Source organism: Marmota monax, unplaced genomic scaffold (genome assembly GCF_021218885.2).
Source record: "Marmota monax isolate L192 unplaced genomic scaffold, Marmota_monax_Labrador192_F-V1.1 WCK01_AAM20220418_F8-fsc00041, whole genome shotgun sequence".
NCBI lineage: Eukaryota > Metazoa > Chordata > Mammalia > Rodentia > Sciuridae > Marmota > Marmota monax.
In genome coordinates, this window is record NW_026695238.1 from 12,382,220 (window position 1) to 12,400,648 (window position 18,429).

At 39.8% G+C, this 18,429-nt stretch overlaps 1 protein-coding gene across 1 annotated transcript in view; it reads right to left on the minus strand.

Moving 5' to 3' along the window:
• The window catches only part of Dner (delta/notch like EGF repeat containing), a 288,589-nt gene that overhangs the window by 60,832 nt on the left and 209,328 nt on the right, over positions 1 to 18,429 (minus strand). Inside the window, exon 8 of the mRNA XM_046439974.2 lies at positions 4,471 to 4,695. Coding sequence (XP_046295930.1) covers positions 4,471 to 4,695 — 225 coding nt within the window. The remainder of the gene's footprint in view (positions 1 to 4,470; positions 4,696 to 18,429) is intronic.

An 18,429-nucleotide genomic window follows, 5' to 3' on the forward strand; every position in this document is an offset into this window, starting at 1 on the left:
AGAGCTCTGTGGGTATGCTAGTTTCTTTATTGTTACTCAATTGCTACTAAAATCCTGATCACTGAGTCTCTAATTCTGTTTCCAGAAAATACTATCAGAGTGTTGATATTTCTAAGTCTGCACATAAGAGGAGGAAGCAACACCAGCTGTGTCCTAGGGGCCACACAGACCAGAAGCACTGCCCATGGGTAAGGCAAATCTCACAAACAGAAAAAACATAGCATCTGAAATTCCCGTGCCATCCTTTAGAAAAGAAACCACTTCATTTGGAAGAAACCTAAACATCCTTTATTTTACAGTATATTGTGTATCTGGACAACGTAATTTAATATCAACCCCTTGGTCAAGAAGAATTGGCAAGGATGGTGATCAGCAACTGCCCTAGGTCTAGTCCAGGAATACAGCTGCGGTTGAATTGACAGGCATCAAAGACATTATTCACGAAAATAAAAGTTGATATATTCTTATGCTTTGTACCTTAAATAACTTCAGAGTTTAATACCTTAAATTCTTAAGTATCCTAAACACTTTATATAGTGTGGTTAAGCTACAACCTGTAAAGCTCAGGTGGATTAGTCAGGGACTAGGTCCAGTGAGCTCAGGCAAACCATGTCCCTTCCTACAAAGTCTACTTCCTGCAGTGGTCATCTATAGTGCGTATCCTCCAAATGGTCATCTCCAGATGCTATGGAGGACACATGAAACTCCATGGTGCCCATGTGCAGGGACGATGGCCTGCCCCTGGAGAATTCTCCACCTAATGTTTGCAGCAGCTCTAGGTCTCATTTTCTCCATTCTTCAGATTTCAATTTGCAATTTTTTTTTTTTTTTTAGAGAATGGCCTATCACTTAACACTGTAACTGGAAGATAACATTTCAGTGATTTCTCAGTGCTGACATTTTATTATTTAATATTAAACCCCATCAGAAATGCCTGGTCTGATAAGCTAAAAATGAGGCTTGAAAATAAAGCACCTGACGAATTTGATTTGCAATCATCAAAATGGTATTTTTTTTTCAGATGGGAACTAATTATCAACATGACATGATTTCAATCTGCTGCCATTTATGAAATGAGATCCGTTTGCTCTCGATTAAGATGATCAGGCTCCTGCTCTGCAGCTCGATGCCCAATTTCACCCATTCTCATGAAATTCTTCTATTATGCAAACTAATAGTAAAGCAATTACATGCTCCAAAAGATTAAGACGAGAAATTTCACATTCACAGACTTGTCATGTTCACCTCTTAAAATATAAATTCTTGCCAGATGCTAAAATGCCTTTTTCATTTCATACAAAGTCACCTAACAATCTGAGGAAGCATCCTCTCTGAAAGCAATTCTGTCTCCCAAGTTTGATGAGTGAGCCCTGACAGAACCCCAAGGCTGCCTGACACATGAGAATCTCAGGGAATGGATACCTGTCTCTCCAGGCTTTTCAGGGCTGCTTAGGGATATTGCTGGGCCACAGGCAATTTCCAAGTTAAATGCTCCAAATGGACATGGATGACGTTTTAGCAGAGAACAGAGGGAGGGGAAAGTGGAACTTAAATAGGAGCTCTTTTGCCATTCTGGCTTGAAGAACGCTGCTGGAATCTCGATGCATGGAAAGAAAGGAGAATGAAGAGCTTTTTCTACTCCATGCCAGGGAAGGGGCTACGTGACTCTCATTTAATGCTTTCAAACACAGCCCTCTCTTCTTTCCAACTGAGGAGGAAGCTGAGGTCCAGAGATGCCCTGCAAATTTGCTATGGTCATAGTCAGTAAGTGGGGATCACACAGGCAGGATCTCTTCCACTCTCAGGTACCTCTCCCAGGTGCAAAGAGGAACACTCAGCAATGTTGTGTTTATTTTTTCATTTAGGGCCAGGGACACCCCTCACAGAAGCTGAAAAACTCTACTTGGTATTATTAAGGAGCACCATTTATCTTAACTGCACTCAATTTAAGGTTTTAAAAATAAAGCAACTAGACATATAGACTTTGCTAAGGAAGGACGTCAGAGGAGAAGAGGAGGAGAAACTGAAGTTGTTTCTCAGCCTTGTCATATTTGGTTCTTCTTTGTGGGACATCATGGGGGGAGTCAGAACTCTCAGGGGACAGGTCATGAAGTACGGAGGAAGTTCCTGACAGGAGGATTTCACCTCCGATTGCTGCTGAGGGGATTCACCCCACGTTATGACAACTTGAGTGCCGTGCAGGAGCAGCGACCCGTGAGTCACGCCGTGATGAGGCGCCCTTCTCCCCAGCACAACTGCAGCTTGTTTAGTTTGCAAACACAAAACCGTCCCGGTGCTCTGCCTTCCTGTGGGGAAGGGCACAGACGGGTACTATCCCTGTCCTCAGCATCAGCCCCACTGCACATGCCCTGATCCACACGGATCAGGGCCCTCAGGGGACGGGTGGGTTCCCCTCTCCACCAACTCAGACAGGAGAAGATGGTGTGAATCTGGAAAAATACCCTTGTGTCATAAGTAGAACGGAAGAAACTTCTTCCCTCTGAGGTTTAGGAGAAACCCAAAAGGTACTGGATAGTGAACTTCCTGTGTCAACGTGGCAGATGGTGGTACCCAGGTATCTGCTCTCATGCAAATCCAGATGTTGCTATGAAGGCTTTTAAAGGTAACCTTAACATTTAAATCAGTAAACTTTGGGTAGAGCGACTGACCTTCCACATGCAGGTGGGCCCCATCCAATCGCTGGAAGGCCTTACGAGCAAAGATAAGTTTCTCAAAGAGGAAGGAATTCAGCCCCAACACACAACGCAGAAAGCCTCCTGGTTTCCAGCCTGCCAGCTTCCCCTACGGATGCTGGATTGCCAGTCCCCACAATTGCATGAGCCAGTTACTTAAAATAAATCTCTCTCTCTCTCCCTCCTGTTTCTCTGGAGAATCCTAACACTGTTACCAAGCCGATTAAACAGCCCCTCCTCTGTAATTCAGACCAGAGAGGAAAGAGGAACTTGGCAAAATGTCAACTGCTTAGCAAATCAGAGAATTAGGAATCTATGGGGAAAAAAAAAAAAAGCTTTTCAAAACCCTTCAAATGCTCAGCTGCATTTCCAACTACCTCCTTTAATTGACTCATGAGTGTGAGTGTGCCCTTGGGAGGTGCGGGGCCAGGCACTGGGGCCATACAATGAGGAGCCCCTGGGTTGGAATCTGGGCTCAGCTCCCCACTGGATGTGTGACCACAGGTGCATGACTGGACCTCCAAAACTCCATGAAAATGTGACCCTGAAAGGACCAAAGATGTGACTCACCCAGCTCAGAATGCAAAAAGATTATCACTCGGGGGTGGTTTGGGACCATTTTTGTTGAGCCAAAAGCTGTTAAAAGAAAGCACACTTCCTCCACCCCTGAAGGAAGAGAGACACATGCAAGGAAAATTAATACAGTAATGTGTCACTTAAGGATTGGGATACATGCTGAGGAGTGGCGAGTTTGTCACTGTCTGGACATCAGAGTAGTTCCTTACACAAGCTAAAACAGCTAGGACCCAGGAGGCTACATAATCTGACAGGATGCCATTGCATGTGCCCTCTGTTTACTGAAAGGTCATTTTCAGTGCAGGTCTGTCTCATGGTGTAAAACTGCAAAAGTAATATCGTGGGGGATGGTTGGAACCCGGAAGAAGAAATCTCAGCCCCAGAGGTTTCCCAGGTGAGGCATCCCAGGCACATGGCAGAGATCAAATCAAACAAAACCAGCCATGCTGCCTGGTCAGGGGCGTGTGTGTAAAGACTTTTTGTCCAAGGAAGCATTCTAAAAAGCTAGCTCATACAAGGATGGAGACGTGGGCAGAATGGAAATGAGAAAGAAGAAAGGGCAATCCATGAATTCTTTTCAGACCACACCAGAAGGTTGGAAAGACACAAATTGCAACTAGTAATCACTCTGATTTCTGAGTATCAAAACTTCCATGATTAAAAATTGGCATTACAAATGAAAAAGACATTCATAAAATAAAAGGTGAAGCTTCTGAATGTTAATACAGGAAGTCAGAGGGTAGAAGACTATGCACAGAGTAAGAATTTTAATAGATGGCACATTTCTGAAAGGATCACATTGCACTTTTCATGCACACACTAAAATAGGAAAACCTATTCTGTCCATTTAAGCACACAACAGTAAAAGGTAAACCATACACTAAAAGCTCTGGAATGGCCTATAGGCAATCGTTAAAAATAATTGCCCTGTTATAAGATGAAGCCTTTTAATTTTCTCCATTTTGCTTTCGTGAATATTCTAAGTTTTCTGAAATGAATGTGAATTGGTCATGCGACATTCATGAAAAGGAGAAAAGATATTTTTAAAGCCCTGCCTAATGCAGTCTACAGTGTGCCATAATTGAGTAGAATTCACTTCTGGTTATATCCCGAGGGATGACATTTACTCAGATGCAAAAGAAAAATGAAAGTCTTTGAGACTGAGGAAAGAAGAGGTGTGTGGTCTATGGGCGGCACCAACCTGGGTCACAGAGACATTTGTAGCTGGTGCCCACACTGCGGCACGTGCCGTGGGCACACGGGCTGAGGGCACAGAAGTCAACGAGCTGGGCGCAGGTGGACCCCGTGAAGCCTGGGCTGCAGCTGCAGGTGAAGTGCACCCCGTCTGCGTAGCAGGTGCCATTGTTCTGGCATGGTGACGAGGCACAAGGGTCCACCTTTTCTTCACAAGCAGATCCGAAGTATCCTGCAAGAAAACGCAGAGGGGCCTTTAAGAAATGAAAACAAGTTTGCACATGATAACCAACAAATGGAGTCCACAGATTTTCCCTTTTCTTCATTGTGAGTGGATTAGCTCATTAATCCCTTCGCTTTTCTTAGCTTTGCTTTCTGTGTTAAAATACTAAGCTCCACAATTCTCTTTTTGTTGTAATATAAAACATATGTCTGCTTTGATGCCCATATGTATGTGTGCATGTGTATATTTACATGCGTGTGTGTATGTGTGCATGTATATTCTTGAATAATGCTTAAAATAAATTGATGGTGATTCTCTAAAGGAAGGCAGGATTTGGGTCAGTGTAAGGCTTTACTGTCTTGTTTATACACATTTTTCACTTTGCTTTAACAGATAAGACAGGATCCTGAATTTCAAAAATTAAAACCATATAAAATAACAAGCACTAAAAATATCTCCTATTCCTATCCCTTTGACCTTGATTTGGTTTCTTCAATACAAACTTTTTTTTTTTTACAAGTTGGCTATTGAAACCCACAAAAATGGTACTGCATGTCCGTACAACGCAGAGCAATTCAGGGAATAAAAAGTAACCAGCACCCACAGGTGCTGTGACATCCAGGAACCTCAACAGCACAGAACCAGGGGAAGGAGCCAGACACTAAAGGTAACAAAGTATATTCCCTTTACACAGCATGTCCAGAAGAAGGAACCTTAAATGCAGAAAACAGATGGACAAATGCTGTGGCTGGTGTGGGACCAATGGCAATGGACAGGGGTGATCTATTGGGATGGAAGGAGACATTGTAAACTGAAGGTTGGCGATGACTGCCCAACACTGAATTATACGCTTTGAGAGGATGAGTTTATGGTATGGAATTTACACACTTAACATGAATGTAGTTTACAGTGTGTAAAAATTATGTGAAGCTGTTCATTTTTAAATTTTAAATTTGGTAATTGTGTAGGGAATTTTTATTTTGTTTTCTCTGGGTATTTGTCTCATTAAATATGATGTATACATACATATATGCATCTGCATTTCTATGGGCAGTGAACAATGCTTTGGATAAAACTTATACTTCTTTTAATACTTTAAGAGTAATCTGAAAATTAAATGAAGGTAATTTAAATCGTAGAAAGAAGAGTTAAATAAATTTGCTCATGTATACTTGTATTAAGTTTATACTAATGCATCTGTGCTTAGTTCTCCTTAGCAAAATTGACCATTTTTATAGTTATTGTTAAGGACATATTAAATATATAAACAAACAAAAATAGCTTCCAGATTTAATTATCTGAAGCACTATTCATATTTGGCATATTCAACTTGATTATTCAACATTGGGTAGAGTTCATGACAGCCATTAAATTTTAGGCATAATACTTAAAATGTACCATACAATTGGTTTTAAAAATACTTGAATTCTCCATAGTGAGAATGAACAAGGAGTGAAATATAATTCTCTCCTTCCTGAGTTGTATTCCATTTTATTCTCATTGAAAAGAAGACACCTGAATGCTTATCAACATATAACAGCACTGTATGTTATCATCACTATGTGACACGCTATTTTCAAATCTGGACAATATCTCAAATCTCTTCATCTTAGAACAAAATAAAATTAGCTATTCTTATCTGTGTCTAGAAAATGTATCAGAGTCATTTAAAATATAGAAGTTTCCATTTTCTAATTGTGTACAACACTGAAGGTAATTAAACCTGTTTTTTTTTTCCCTTAATATGAAGAAATAAGTTTTGGGGGAAAAATGATCACGTTAACACAAAATTTATGTTCAGTTGGATAAGAACTTAAGCTTTTATCTTATTATCTAAGAAAAAGTAAAGGGGGAAATTTCCACTTAAAGGCTATGAGAACTGACAAAACAACTCCAGGTTGCAGCAAGCAAAATCAACAAGTGGAAGTCAGTAGCATTTTTACATATGAATAACAAACTTGCTGAGAAAGAAAACATGAAAGCAATTCTCTTCACAACAGCTATAAAAAATAAAGTACCTAGGAGTACATTTAACCCAAGACATGAAAGATCTAGATGATGGAAATTATAAAATGCTGATGAGGGAAATTGAAGATGACACAAAAATCTAGAAAGACCTCATGTGTTCTTAGATTAGAAGAATTAATACTGTTAAACCATCTGTACTACCCAAAGCAATCCACAGAGCCAATGTAATACCTATCATGACATTCTTTATAGAAGGAAAAAAAATTCACATGGAAACACAGAAGACCCCAAATAGCCAAAGCAATCTTGAACCTGAAGAACAAGGCGGGAGGCAGGAGGAACACCTGACCTCCAAACACCCCAGAGTAACCAGAAGAGCCCAGCACTACCTAGACCAGTGGATCAGAAGAGAAATCCCAGAAATACAGCCACATGCCAATGATCCTCAACGAAGGTGCCAAAAACATACACTGGAGAAAGGACATCCTTTGGAATGAATGGAGCAAAGAACACTGGATATCCACATGCAGAAGGCTCAAAGTTGACCTTTGTCTGCTACGGTGTAAAAAAGTCAACTGACTGGAACACAGACCTAGATTTAAGACCTGAAACTATGAAACTACTCAAAGAAACACTTTAAGACATCAGTATAGGCAATGGTATTTTGGATATGACCCCCCAAATCACAGGAAATTAAAGTAAAGCTAAATAAATGGGATTATACCAAAATTTTAAAAAGCTTCTGTAGAATGAAGGAAACAATCAACAGTGAAGAGACAACCTACAGGATGGGAGAGAATATTTGCCAACTATTGATCTAACACAGGATTAATATCCAGAACATATAAGAAACTCAAAAAGCTTAACAAGAAACAGGTACAATCTGGTCAGTAATCTCAGTTCTGGGCATACATCCAAAGGAAATGGAATCAGCAAGCCAAAGAGATACCTGCACTCCCCTGGTTACTGCAGCACAACTCACAATGGCTAGAATGCAGAACAACCGAGGGGCCCACCAGGGCATGAGTGGATGAAGAAGATGTCTGTATTCACAGCAGAGTGCTGGCCATACAGAGCGCAACCCTGACCTTTGTAGCAAGAAGGACAGAACTAGAGGACATTAAGTGAAAGAAGTCAAACACAAAAAGACAGATAACACATATTCTCTCTCACATGTGGCAGCTAAAAAGGGTTGGCCTGAGTGGAAAATAGTGATTTCTAGGAGTTGGGAAGGTAGGAGGGCAGACAAAGAGGGGTTGGTTAATGCCATCAAATCCCAGTGAGATAGAAGTTCTAAGGTACCCCCCAAACAGTGACATGATTATAGTTAGGATTACCTATTATATATTTATGCAAATCTAAAAGAGATGAGCTCGAAGGAAACAATAAAATAATAAGGCAAGACAAATTCTAATCACCTCAATTCCATCAATGCATGCTGTATACCTCATAGGTAAAAATATCAGAATGAGCCCTATTAAAATGTACAATGCATACACGTTAATCAGAAAATTATAACATGTATTATATATGTATATATGTAGTCACTTAAAATATATATAGTATACATGCACATATATTATATATGTGTGTGTGTGTGTGTGTGTGTATGTATAAAATAAACCTTTGGGAGCCTATTGATTTCTTTATGAGAAATAATAAAATCCACACTCAAGGAGCCTGGGTCTAGTTTATCTGTAACAGCCACTCAAGGTGCATAACGAAATTGTAAATTTTAATTTCCAAAAGCAGAAATCAAACTCAAGAGTATATTTAAGTTATTTCTTCTCTGCAGTGGAGCTGAACTCGTGGTCACAGATGGTGACAGGACACAGAAGGTGACAGGAATATTTCAGCTAAAAACACAGAGAGGAGACATGGTCATAGGTTCTGGGTCCTTAAAAATGCTCTGAGACTCAGGTGGCTAAACACCTGTGGAGGATCAAAGAGGATAAATTCAGAAACGAGAAGCTCATACCTGAGTTAGAAGCATAAAAATGAAAAAGCCCTTAGAACTACTGGAATCCAGTAGAAGAGCGGAATGTTAGTTAAATGTACTTTCCAGTGGAGCCCATTCTGATGTTTAAGCATTCGATTAGTGATGTCAAGAACTGCATTGTGCCCTCCAATGGGACTGCAGAGGAATGAAAGACCGACAGAGCCCAAGACACAATGTAATAGCAGTTAAAACTTCAAATGCCAGGGGCTGGGGTTATATAGCAGGTGGTGTGAGGCACTAGATTTGATCCTTAGCACCACATAAAAATAAATAAATAAAATAAAGGTATTGTGTCTATCTACAACTAAAAAAAAATAACTTCAAATGCCAGAAGGAGTCAGATAAATAATGCTGATGAGGAAAATGGGCCACGTGTAACACAATAAGGAGTGGCAGGGAGTGTGGCAAACTGAAGAAAGCATGCCCCTTCCAAAGAAGATGGCCACCATTCCCCTGCAGCCAGTTTGAAATGTGGGACCAGTTAACAGATCTTCTGAATTTAAAAAAGAAAAGTCTGAAATCCAGATTCTTGTGATAATGTTTCCTTTAGAGTACCAATCATTCAGTTCTCTAGCAAATAAAATATGTCCTAGGGCCTTGTGTATGTTACTTTGTGTTGAAGAGCACAGGCTTTGGAGCCAGGAAGAACCTTGTTTAAATACTGCCTCTGCCCACTAACCTGTGGTACCCTCGGCTAGTATGTAATCACCTTGACCTTCAGCTTTTGCCCGCAGTGGAAAGGAGAAATTAATACCTATGAATGACATTTCTTATAAGCATAAATGCAAAAATCTATGCAAAGCATAGTGACTCTCCAAGGGTGCATATCCAAAGAGAGGCAGCCATAAATACAATGTGATTCCCAGGCTTCCAAACCAGGGATAGGGTGGATGGTGCTATTACCAATTGCAGTGAACAATGCAGGAGAGGTTTTCAAGAGAGGGTTACGAGTTCAATGTTGTTCGTGCTGAGTTGGGGTGCTCCTGTGCAGTAGTGGGCACAAACAGAGAAACACAGTGGTCAGGACAGAGATGTGACCAGAGGACATGCACTGGGAGTCATAGGCATATGGATGGGAACTGCATTCATAGGGATGGGGCAAGGGAACAGAGTGAGAAGAAAGTTCAAGGCTGGAACACTGGACACCTGAGACACTGAGGAGCTCAAGGATGGAAGGAAGAAGCAGCCGCTGAGTTGATTTTAAAATGCAATTGCTTTGACTAGTAAACTTCCTTCCATCACCTACATATTGTAATCCTCTTATAAATATGACATCCATTTGTAAATGACTCATATTTTCTTCAGCCACTCCCTAAATGACCTTCCTAAAAATTTTTTTAAAAAAATAATAAGGCTGTATAATGTATAATGAAAATCCCAAAAGCCAAAGCTAGAATCTTCTTACTAGTGGCATGATCTTGGGCACGGTGTTCACTTATTCTTTGATTTTAATTTCTTTGCCTAGGAATGGTGTGGACTCCTAGGGTTAAATAAAATGGTACATGGTGTCCAAGAAAGGTCGGTCCTCTTTGCTGTGAGGGGTGATTCTGGGAAACCTCAATCTGCCTATACATTCAGAGTTTGTGGCTAAGGAAACTGGAAGGCCTGTTAGTCAACCTCTAGAACATGATCCAATTTCACTTTTGCAATGAGTCCCCCAGTGGGGTGTCTCTGGAACCAGGAAGTGCTCACACACTGCTCTTTAAACACGCACAGTGACTGGGCCACCACGAGAGGCTGGTGAAGGAGGATGAAGTCCTGGCACAAATGGCTGAGAGATGCAGGCAGGAGCATCCCCAAGATCTCTGCCTGGCTCAGGACAGCCTGTTCCAACTATGTGTTGACAGCAAGCCCGTGTGTGACCAGGCACTGCGCCAGGTGTTTGACTAGACTGACTTAGCTCTCACATCAACCCTGTACGTACCATTATTTCTTCATATTCAGGTAGGGGATCAGGCACAGAAAGACCAAGTACATCACCTGAGGTTACACAGACAGTCTAATCCCAAATAAAAGCTCCTAAGCAGCACTCTGCTGTAACAATGCACATCTGGGGTATAGCAGAAAGGCCCAGAACAAGGAAACAGGTGCTCCAGGATATTACCCAAATTCTCAGTGGCTACGTGTGAGAGAAGTTGTTGTCCTTATATCCATTTCCCAACTTCCCTCAGTCATAGAACTTCTGCTCCCATCGCAGAATAATGATGACATTTACCAGTTTCTCCTGCAGCTACATATAGACCCGAGATTCCATCCAGGACAGGGAGGTGCAAGTGGGAATGTCCTGAGATCATTTCTGAGGAAACGTAAGACATTTGGCATGAACCCTCTGCTCTTTTACTTTTGTCCTTTCACCTGGTGATCCCACTGTCTGGGTCACAGGCGTCATGACTGAGATTTTACTACGTTTGGTTGGCAGATATCAACACACAGACAGAATGCTCAGTGAACCCCAGAAAGGAAAAATTCAAAGAAAACACTCGAGAATATCATAGTCAAACTGATGAAAATAGAGGGAGAAAAACAGAGAAAGGCATGAATACTAAAAGGCGACAGAGGAAAATTCACAACACATACATTCACAATGACAAATGACTTGTCACTGGGGTGTACGGAAGCAAAAGATATGACATCTTTGAGAAAAATAAATCTGTCTACTAGAATTCTACTTCTAAGGAAAATTATGAGGGTAAATTAAGATATTTTCTGATAAAGAATAGCTGAAAGAATTTGTTTCCAGCAGAGCTATCCACACAACAAAAATATCAAAGAAAGTAATTTAAGCTGAATGGAAGTGCAATAAATGGAAACTCAGATCTTCAAGAAGAAATGAGGAGCACTGGAAATGGTACATTTAGCAGGTAAATATTAATTATTTTATTTTATTAATTTCTTTTAAAATAACAGTTAAAAGCAGAAATACAAACACTGATTTATGATGTTTTAACATTCATAGCATGTTATAGCATGAACAGTCATGCAGACAAAAGAACAAAGAATGAGAGGATGTTAATAAAATCACACCATCTTTAAATTATATACTTTGCATGAAGTGATTCTGATCAGTTAAGACTGCATGCTTTAGTCCTCAGAAACAAAAGAGAAACAACCACAAAATTAAAAAAGAAAAAAAAATCTAGCAGTATAGCTACAAATCCAACTGAGGAAATACAATATTTTTAAGATGCTCTCTTTACCCAAAAAAGTTTGGCAAAGTAATAAATAGATAGATAGATAAATAGATAGATAGATAGATAGATAGATAAAGATAAAATAAATGGCAATGACTTAGACTTAGATCCAACACATCAATAATTACATTGAATGTAAATGGACCAACATTCTAATTCAAAGGCAGAAATTGTCAAACTGTATTAGAAAAAGTAAAACCTATCTATGTATTCTCCAAAAGAACACTTTAAATATAAAAATGGAGGCAAAAAAAATGGGGAAAACATGAAAAAGAAAGGTTAAGAAAGCTGACATGGTTCTTTTAATAACAGAGAAATAGACTTCAAGACTAGTTGTGTTATCAGACATAAAAGAGATGTCTAATATGAAAAGCAGGCAATTCACCAGGAAGATTTAACTGTCCTAAATGTGTAAGTACCTAATAAGATAGCTTCAAGATACATGAAAGAAAAAACTGCAATAGAAACAGAAATCATTAGAGAAGGACCCTTTCTCAGTAACTGGTAGATTAAATGGACAAAATGAGTTATTGTATGCAATATTTGAATAATGTATTCCTTTCATGTGTACATGATACAAGTCAATCATTTCAATAGGTATAGAAAAATCATAGACAAAATTTAATATCCATTCATTAATTTTTAAAAAGAAAACACTCTCAGCAAACTAAAATAGGAGGTAATTTACTCCATCTTATAGACATATAAAAAAACTTAAAATAACATCATATTTAATTATGTAATAACAAATACTTATTCCTTAAAATAGAGAACAAAGCAAGGCTGTATATTTCAGCAATATTTCACAGAAGTTTTGCTACATACAGTCAGACAATTAAAAAATATAAAGCATATAAAGGGAAAATAATCAAGATTCTTATTATTTGCCAATCTATTATTTTATATGATGAAAATACAAAGAAATATACAGCAAAAATTGTGGAAACTAGCTGACATAGTAGTACACGCCAGTAATCCTAGTGACTCAGGAGGGTGAGGCAGGAAGACTGCAAGTTTGAGGTCAGACAGGGCAACTTAGTGCAACCCTTTCTCAAAATAAATTAAAAAGGATTAGAGGTCTGTGCTCTGTATGTGTAATATGAATTGTAATGCATTCTGTTGTCATAAATAACAAATTAAATTTTTTTTAAAAAAAGGATTGGAGGTATAGCTCAGTGGTAGAGCACCCCTGGGTTAAATTCCCAGTACCAAAAAATAAAAAATTATGGAAACTAATAAGTAAATTTAGCAAAGTATCAGGATACAAGTCACTATAAAAAATCAATTGTATTTCTATTCAGTAGCAATAAGAAACTGAAAAATGTTAACAATTTAAATGTCCTTTATAAATAGTATCAAAAAAGATAAAATAGAAGCAAGTTTAACAAAACATATGCAAGACCTCTACACTGAAAACTACAAAACATTAAAAACTCCCCCAAAATGAAGAGATATACCATGTTCATGGATCAGAAGTCTTGAAATTGTTAAGATGTAAATTCATCCCAAACTGACTTACTTCCATATCTGTTATTTGAGGTTTCTATTATTTGAAACTAAATCAAACTCTAGTTGATAAACTATGTCATTCCAATCAAGTAACTAGCTTTTATATGTCTCAACTTCCTCATTTGTCTCATTTCCTCAAATAAAAGGGCAGCTATACATATCAAGTGGTTTTAGCTATACTTTAAGAGAGAGAAAGAGAATGCAGATTCACAGCATTAAAGTAATAACAAATATTAACTAGGTTATAATTAGACAGGACACCATGCTGCAAGATTTCAGGTCATCTGTAGCTGAGACTCAGTCAGAACAGAATTCATCTTTCCAAGACAGACTAAAAATGAACCAAGATTTTCAATCACTGTGTCTTCTCCCTTCCCTTCGTCTCCCCACTTTCACTCTCAACGTATACACACAGACATACATTATGTAAAGAGTTGTAAACTTCATCTCCAATGATAGGAACCACTCTGCTTTGTTCTGTTTTTGAAATATGATGTTATGACCCTAAATTAGATTATTTTATATCCTTGGGTAAGGTTTCTATTTTTAGTAACATAACCCTTTAAGATCTTTGCTTGGTTAGTGAATAAATAATAAATCTCCTTGCAGAAACCAAATTTGTTATTGTGGCAAAAGCAAGAGCCATTCAAGCCCTGCCAAGGACACATTCAAACTCCCAAAACATGAAGAGCTGTGTATTAAGAACAAATGGAATGGAGTTTTGTGGAATATTGTAACCTAAGTAATGAATATAATAGTAGTGCTTCTGAACTGACTACAGATTAAGAAACTATAATAGGAGAATAATATGTGGTATTAACTAGATGGTGGTGAAACAATATATTCAGATGTACCATCTTCTTTGAAGAGTAGGAGATGAAAAACTGTTTGATAATGTTAACCGAAAAGTGCAAAGAGAATGATGAATTCTGCAATATGTATTATAGGGAGTAGTTTATTTCAAGTTGTACAGATCTCAGAGGATGCACATCAGGAAATGTCAGAAAGAAAATGCAATAGATACAGAGAAAAACTGGATCTCAATCATATGGAAGCAATGTCAGCAGTCAAGAGATTTAAAACAACTGATTATAATAATGATATGATAATTAGGAAAGGTTGAAAGATTTGAGGATCAAAATGGAAAATAAATAAAATAGAACTACAAAAGAAACCTACTAAGGATTGAGGGGTTAATACAAAAATATATAATTTAGCTACTTGACTATTACTTTGAATTTCATATTTGGACCAATATTTATATGAACATGCCTGCTGAATATTTATTAGGTAAATAAAAAGAAAACATCCTTGAGGAATATGCATCTTGAAAATCAGATAGTGAAGACCAAAAGAATATATTACCAAAAGATTTTAAATTATGAGACAATGAAATCACTCTGTATATTGTCAGAAATCTATCTAGATGTCAGGAATTTATGCAACATTCATAAGGGAAAATATGGAATAAAGTGATACTGGCAATTTTGCTGACAATGTAAAACAATTCACATGGAAGAAATAATGTATATAGGCATTTAAAACTTAACTCATGATTTTGCTGCCTTGGCAAATGGTTTGAGTCAAAACCTGTTGCCATCCTGATGGTTTCCTCTCTCAACTCCAATGTTCAACCAATCCATCAGTGGATCTTACAATATATATCCATTTATATATATCGTCTCCAAAATATATCTATTTCTATTCACTAGCAATAAGAAACTGAAAAATGTTAACAATTTAAATGTTAACAATTTAACTCAAACACTTTGCTTCATCTCAGCTGCCACCATCCTAGCCAAAGTCACAAATTATTTCTCCCCTAATACAACCATTTCCTCTGACAATACTCCTGTTCTAGCTTACCCCTGCGACCAAGACTCCAAAGAGCAATGACAATAATTTTCTCAAAATGTAAACATGATCATGCTTCCAACTGTTCCTGGAATAAAATTTGATCTCCCTTCCCTGGACAGACTTTCTGTGCTCTGACCTAAGCTGAGCAGTCTAAGCCTCATTCAAGCAGCTGGCCCCATGGGTTACCATTTAGTTCCCAGAAATAACAAGCCATTGCTAGAGTCCTGCTACAGGCTGTTTCCACTGCCTGGAAGTTCCCCCTCCTGCCTGCTTACAAACCTGGCTCCTTCTTAGGTCTTAATTCTCAGCTTAAATGTCAAACAGATGGGCCTTCCCTGGTCACCCCCAGCTAGGTGTATATCCCTATATCCTGCTCACCACCTTCATGGCATCTCTGTTCACTGGTGATGGTACAGGTTCACCTATCATCCATGTCCCACTCCCAAGGAGGCCAGGGACTTCCTGAAGGAGCAGCCACATTGCTTCCTCGTCACTGAGCCTCAGCACCCAGCATCGTACCTAAGCTGTGGGAGGCCCTCAGTGAATATTTGTGGAATAAATGAAAGGATGACTCAATGGATCAATGACAGAATACATTCTAACAGATTTGTTACACAACAGAAGAGTTAGAAGAAACATTGAAAAACACAGACTAGGTCTTAAAAGTTGCAATGAGGAAATATGAACAGGTTGAATATTAGTCATTATTTATATTAATTACAGATACATAGATGAATAGTTACTGAATCAAAGTGAAGCTAGAAAATTGAGTTCTGAGATTCCCAAGCAGCGCAGTGATGCAAGGAGAAAAGCTCTGACTTTTAAAGAGCTCATCCTTATCGGGGAGTCCACAAAGACAGGTCTGAGAGGGAAAAGAACAACAGGGCAAGGCGACCTTTTCTTACTTTTCTTTCTGCAAACACAATTTCAGTGGCAGGAAGAGCTGCTGATGTGGGCTCTGAGGGTGGCAAAGATTCAAAAGACAGAAGTGCCGGGCTCTGCCCCGGACCTCAGAGACAGCCTGAGACTTGGCTCGGCAGACAAGGAAGAGCAGTGACAGTACATGGGAGAAGGGGTTTTGACTGGTGCTTCTGGAAAAGTTAATTGGGAGCACATTTGCTGTGGTTCTAAGAAAGCAGGCAGTTATGTAAGATAAAGAGAAGGGCACATCGCGGAAAATCAATCACAAAGCCATCAGATGTGAAAGATCCAATAGGGTTACAGTTAAAAGGTGACTTTTAATTCGTAAGAAGGTTAATTTGAGAAACAAACAAACACCTTTAGGACTTTTCCTAGAACAGAAACACAAATTTAGAGCTAAGGTAGAAAAATGAAAACTAACTGGAAAAAGTCAGAGGAAAGTTAAGTCAACTCTTCCCCAGTTTACACTAAACAGATAAAAGGGCAGAAGAGATGAAACTTAAAATATATAGTTATGTAAAAAATAAAAATAAAAATAATTGGTTATTGGCCCTGGAAATTCAGAGGTTTAGGCCAAAGCTCTGCATTTTCCTTTGGTGGTTTGTTCACTAACCTATCCTAATTGAGACCAATCACGTATCAGCCTTTGCAAGATCTCACATTCTGGAAAACAGAAAGATAAACAAGGAAACAGATACCATCGGCTAGCACTACCAGCTGCTGGACAGGTCGGGGGTCATGAGGTTTGGGGCTGTGTTAAATAATGCAGTCAGGGAGACCTGGAGGATGGAGGGGGGCCAGGTGAGGGTCAGAGGAGGGTTTCCAACAACAGGGGGTTGGGGAGCAAGGCCCCAAGTAGCATCGGCTTTAGGGTGAATGGTACCCCCTGGAGGGCCATTTCCAAGCCCTTGGTGTGTTTGGAGAACACAGAAGCCAGTGGCTGAGGAGAGGGGAGAGGAGACAGTGGAGGTAATCACAGCCGAGTCGGCCCTCACCACACTTTGGACAGAAACCACAGCTGTGAGGGGTGGGAAGGAAAGCGTGTCAGCTACATTTCTAGATGGTTTGCTTTTCCTCATCCTCCCTCCCAGAGACTCTCCCACCCAGTGGTACCCTAGACATCAAGCTGACCAAAATCTGGCCCAAATCCTGCGCATGCACCCTCTGTCCCACTGCGTCTCCTCAGACAGACCTGCTCACCTTCTCCATCTCCACGGCCAACACTGACCCCCTCCGCCGGGCCCCTCACCAAGACAAGGGCGACCGATTCCTGACGTTCTCCAATTCTTGTCCTCCCTCAATTTTCTCTTCCTCCTCCCAACACAGTAATTTCTCCCAAGTGTTCAAATTCTTCCCTTCCCCTGCCAAACCCACTCAAGCTGCCCTCCTGCAGACTCTCGGGTGACGTCCAGTCCCTCCACTGTGCTGTTGAAAGGGCTACCTGGGCCGACGTCTTCCCTCTCAGCCTTACACCTTCCCCGTCTCATTCTGCACTGGGTTCTGCTGGACTCCACCCTGCTCTCTCCTGCAGATCTGTTTAAACCTCGCTTCCCTGGAAACCCTTCCTGACACTCTCTCCAACCCCCGCCTGGGTGAGAGGGGTCAACTTAAAAGAGCCCTGCTCCATCCCTCATCCTCCTGGCCACCTATCTCTCATGGTCACTGTCCACAAGACCCATGAGGCCAAGCCAAGTCTGTCTGGTGACTGCCACCGCAACTGCCACAAGGAAGCAACCCACAAACAGTGTGTGAGTGATTAGATCTTTCATTAAATGCACTGTGCCACATTCAGGTGATGGAATAAAGCTCAGCCATTAATAACACTTCTGGAAAAAAATTAACAGTGTGGAAGAACATTTAGGACACACTGTTCAGTAAAGAAGCTCATTGCAGAAGAAAATGCACAGGAAGACCCAATCCTAGGTGTCCTGAAAAGGGCATTATAAAGGGGACTTCAAAGATGTTCACCTAAAATCCAAAGTGACTCTCTATTGGGGATGGAATTGTAGAAACCTTTTTTTTCTTTGAGCTCATTTGAGCACAGACTTCAGTAATTGAGAGAAAATGCTAAAAATGACTTAAAGTGCTGCATAATGTCCTGGCCTGTCACAGACCAGCAGCCCATGGTCAAATGCAGTCAAATGGCTAGTGGCTAATAAACAATCCCATGTGGATGCCCTGGGTCGTAGTGACCAGAAATACCACTTGGTGTGGACTGTTTGGGATTTGAAAGTGAGGAAGGGACTCTAAAAGTGACAACTTCTTCCTGTAAATTACAATTGAACCTAAATGGGACGA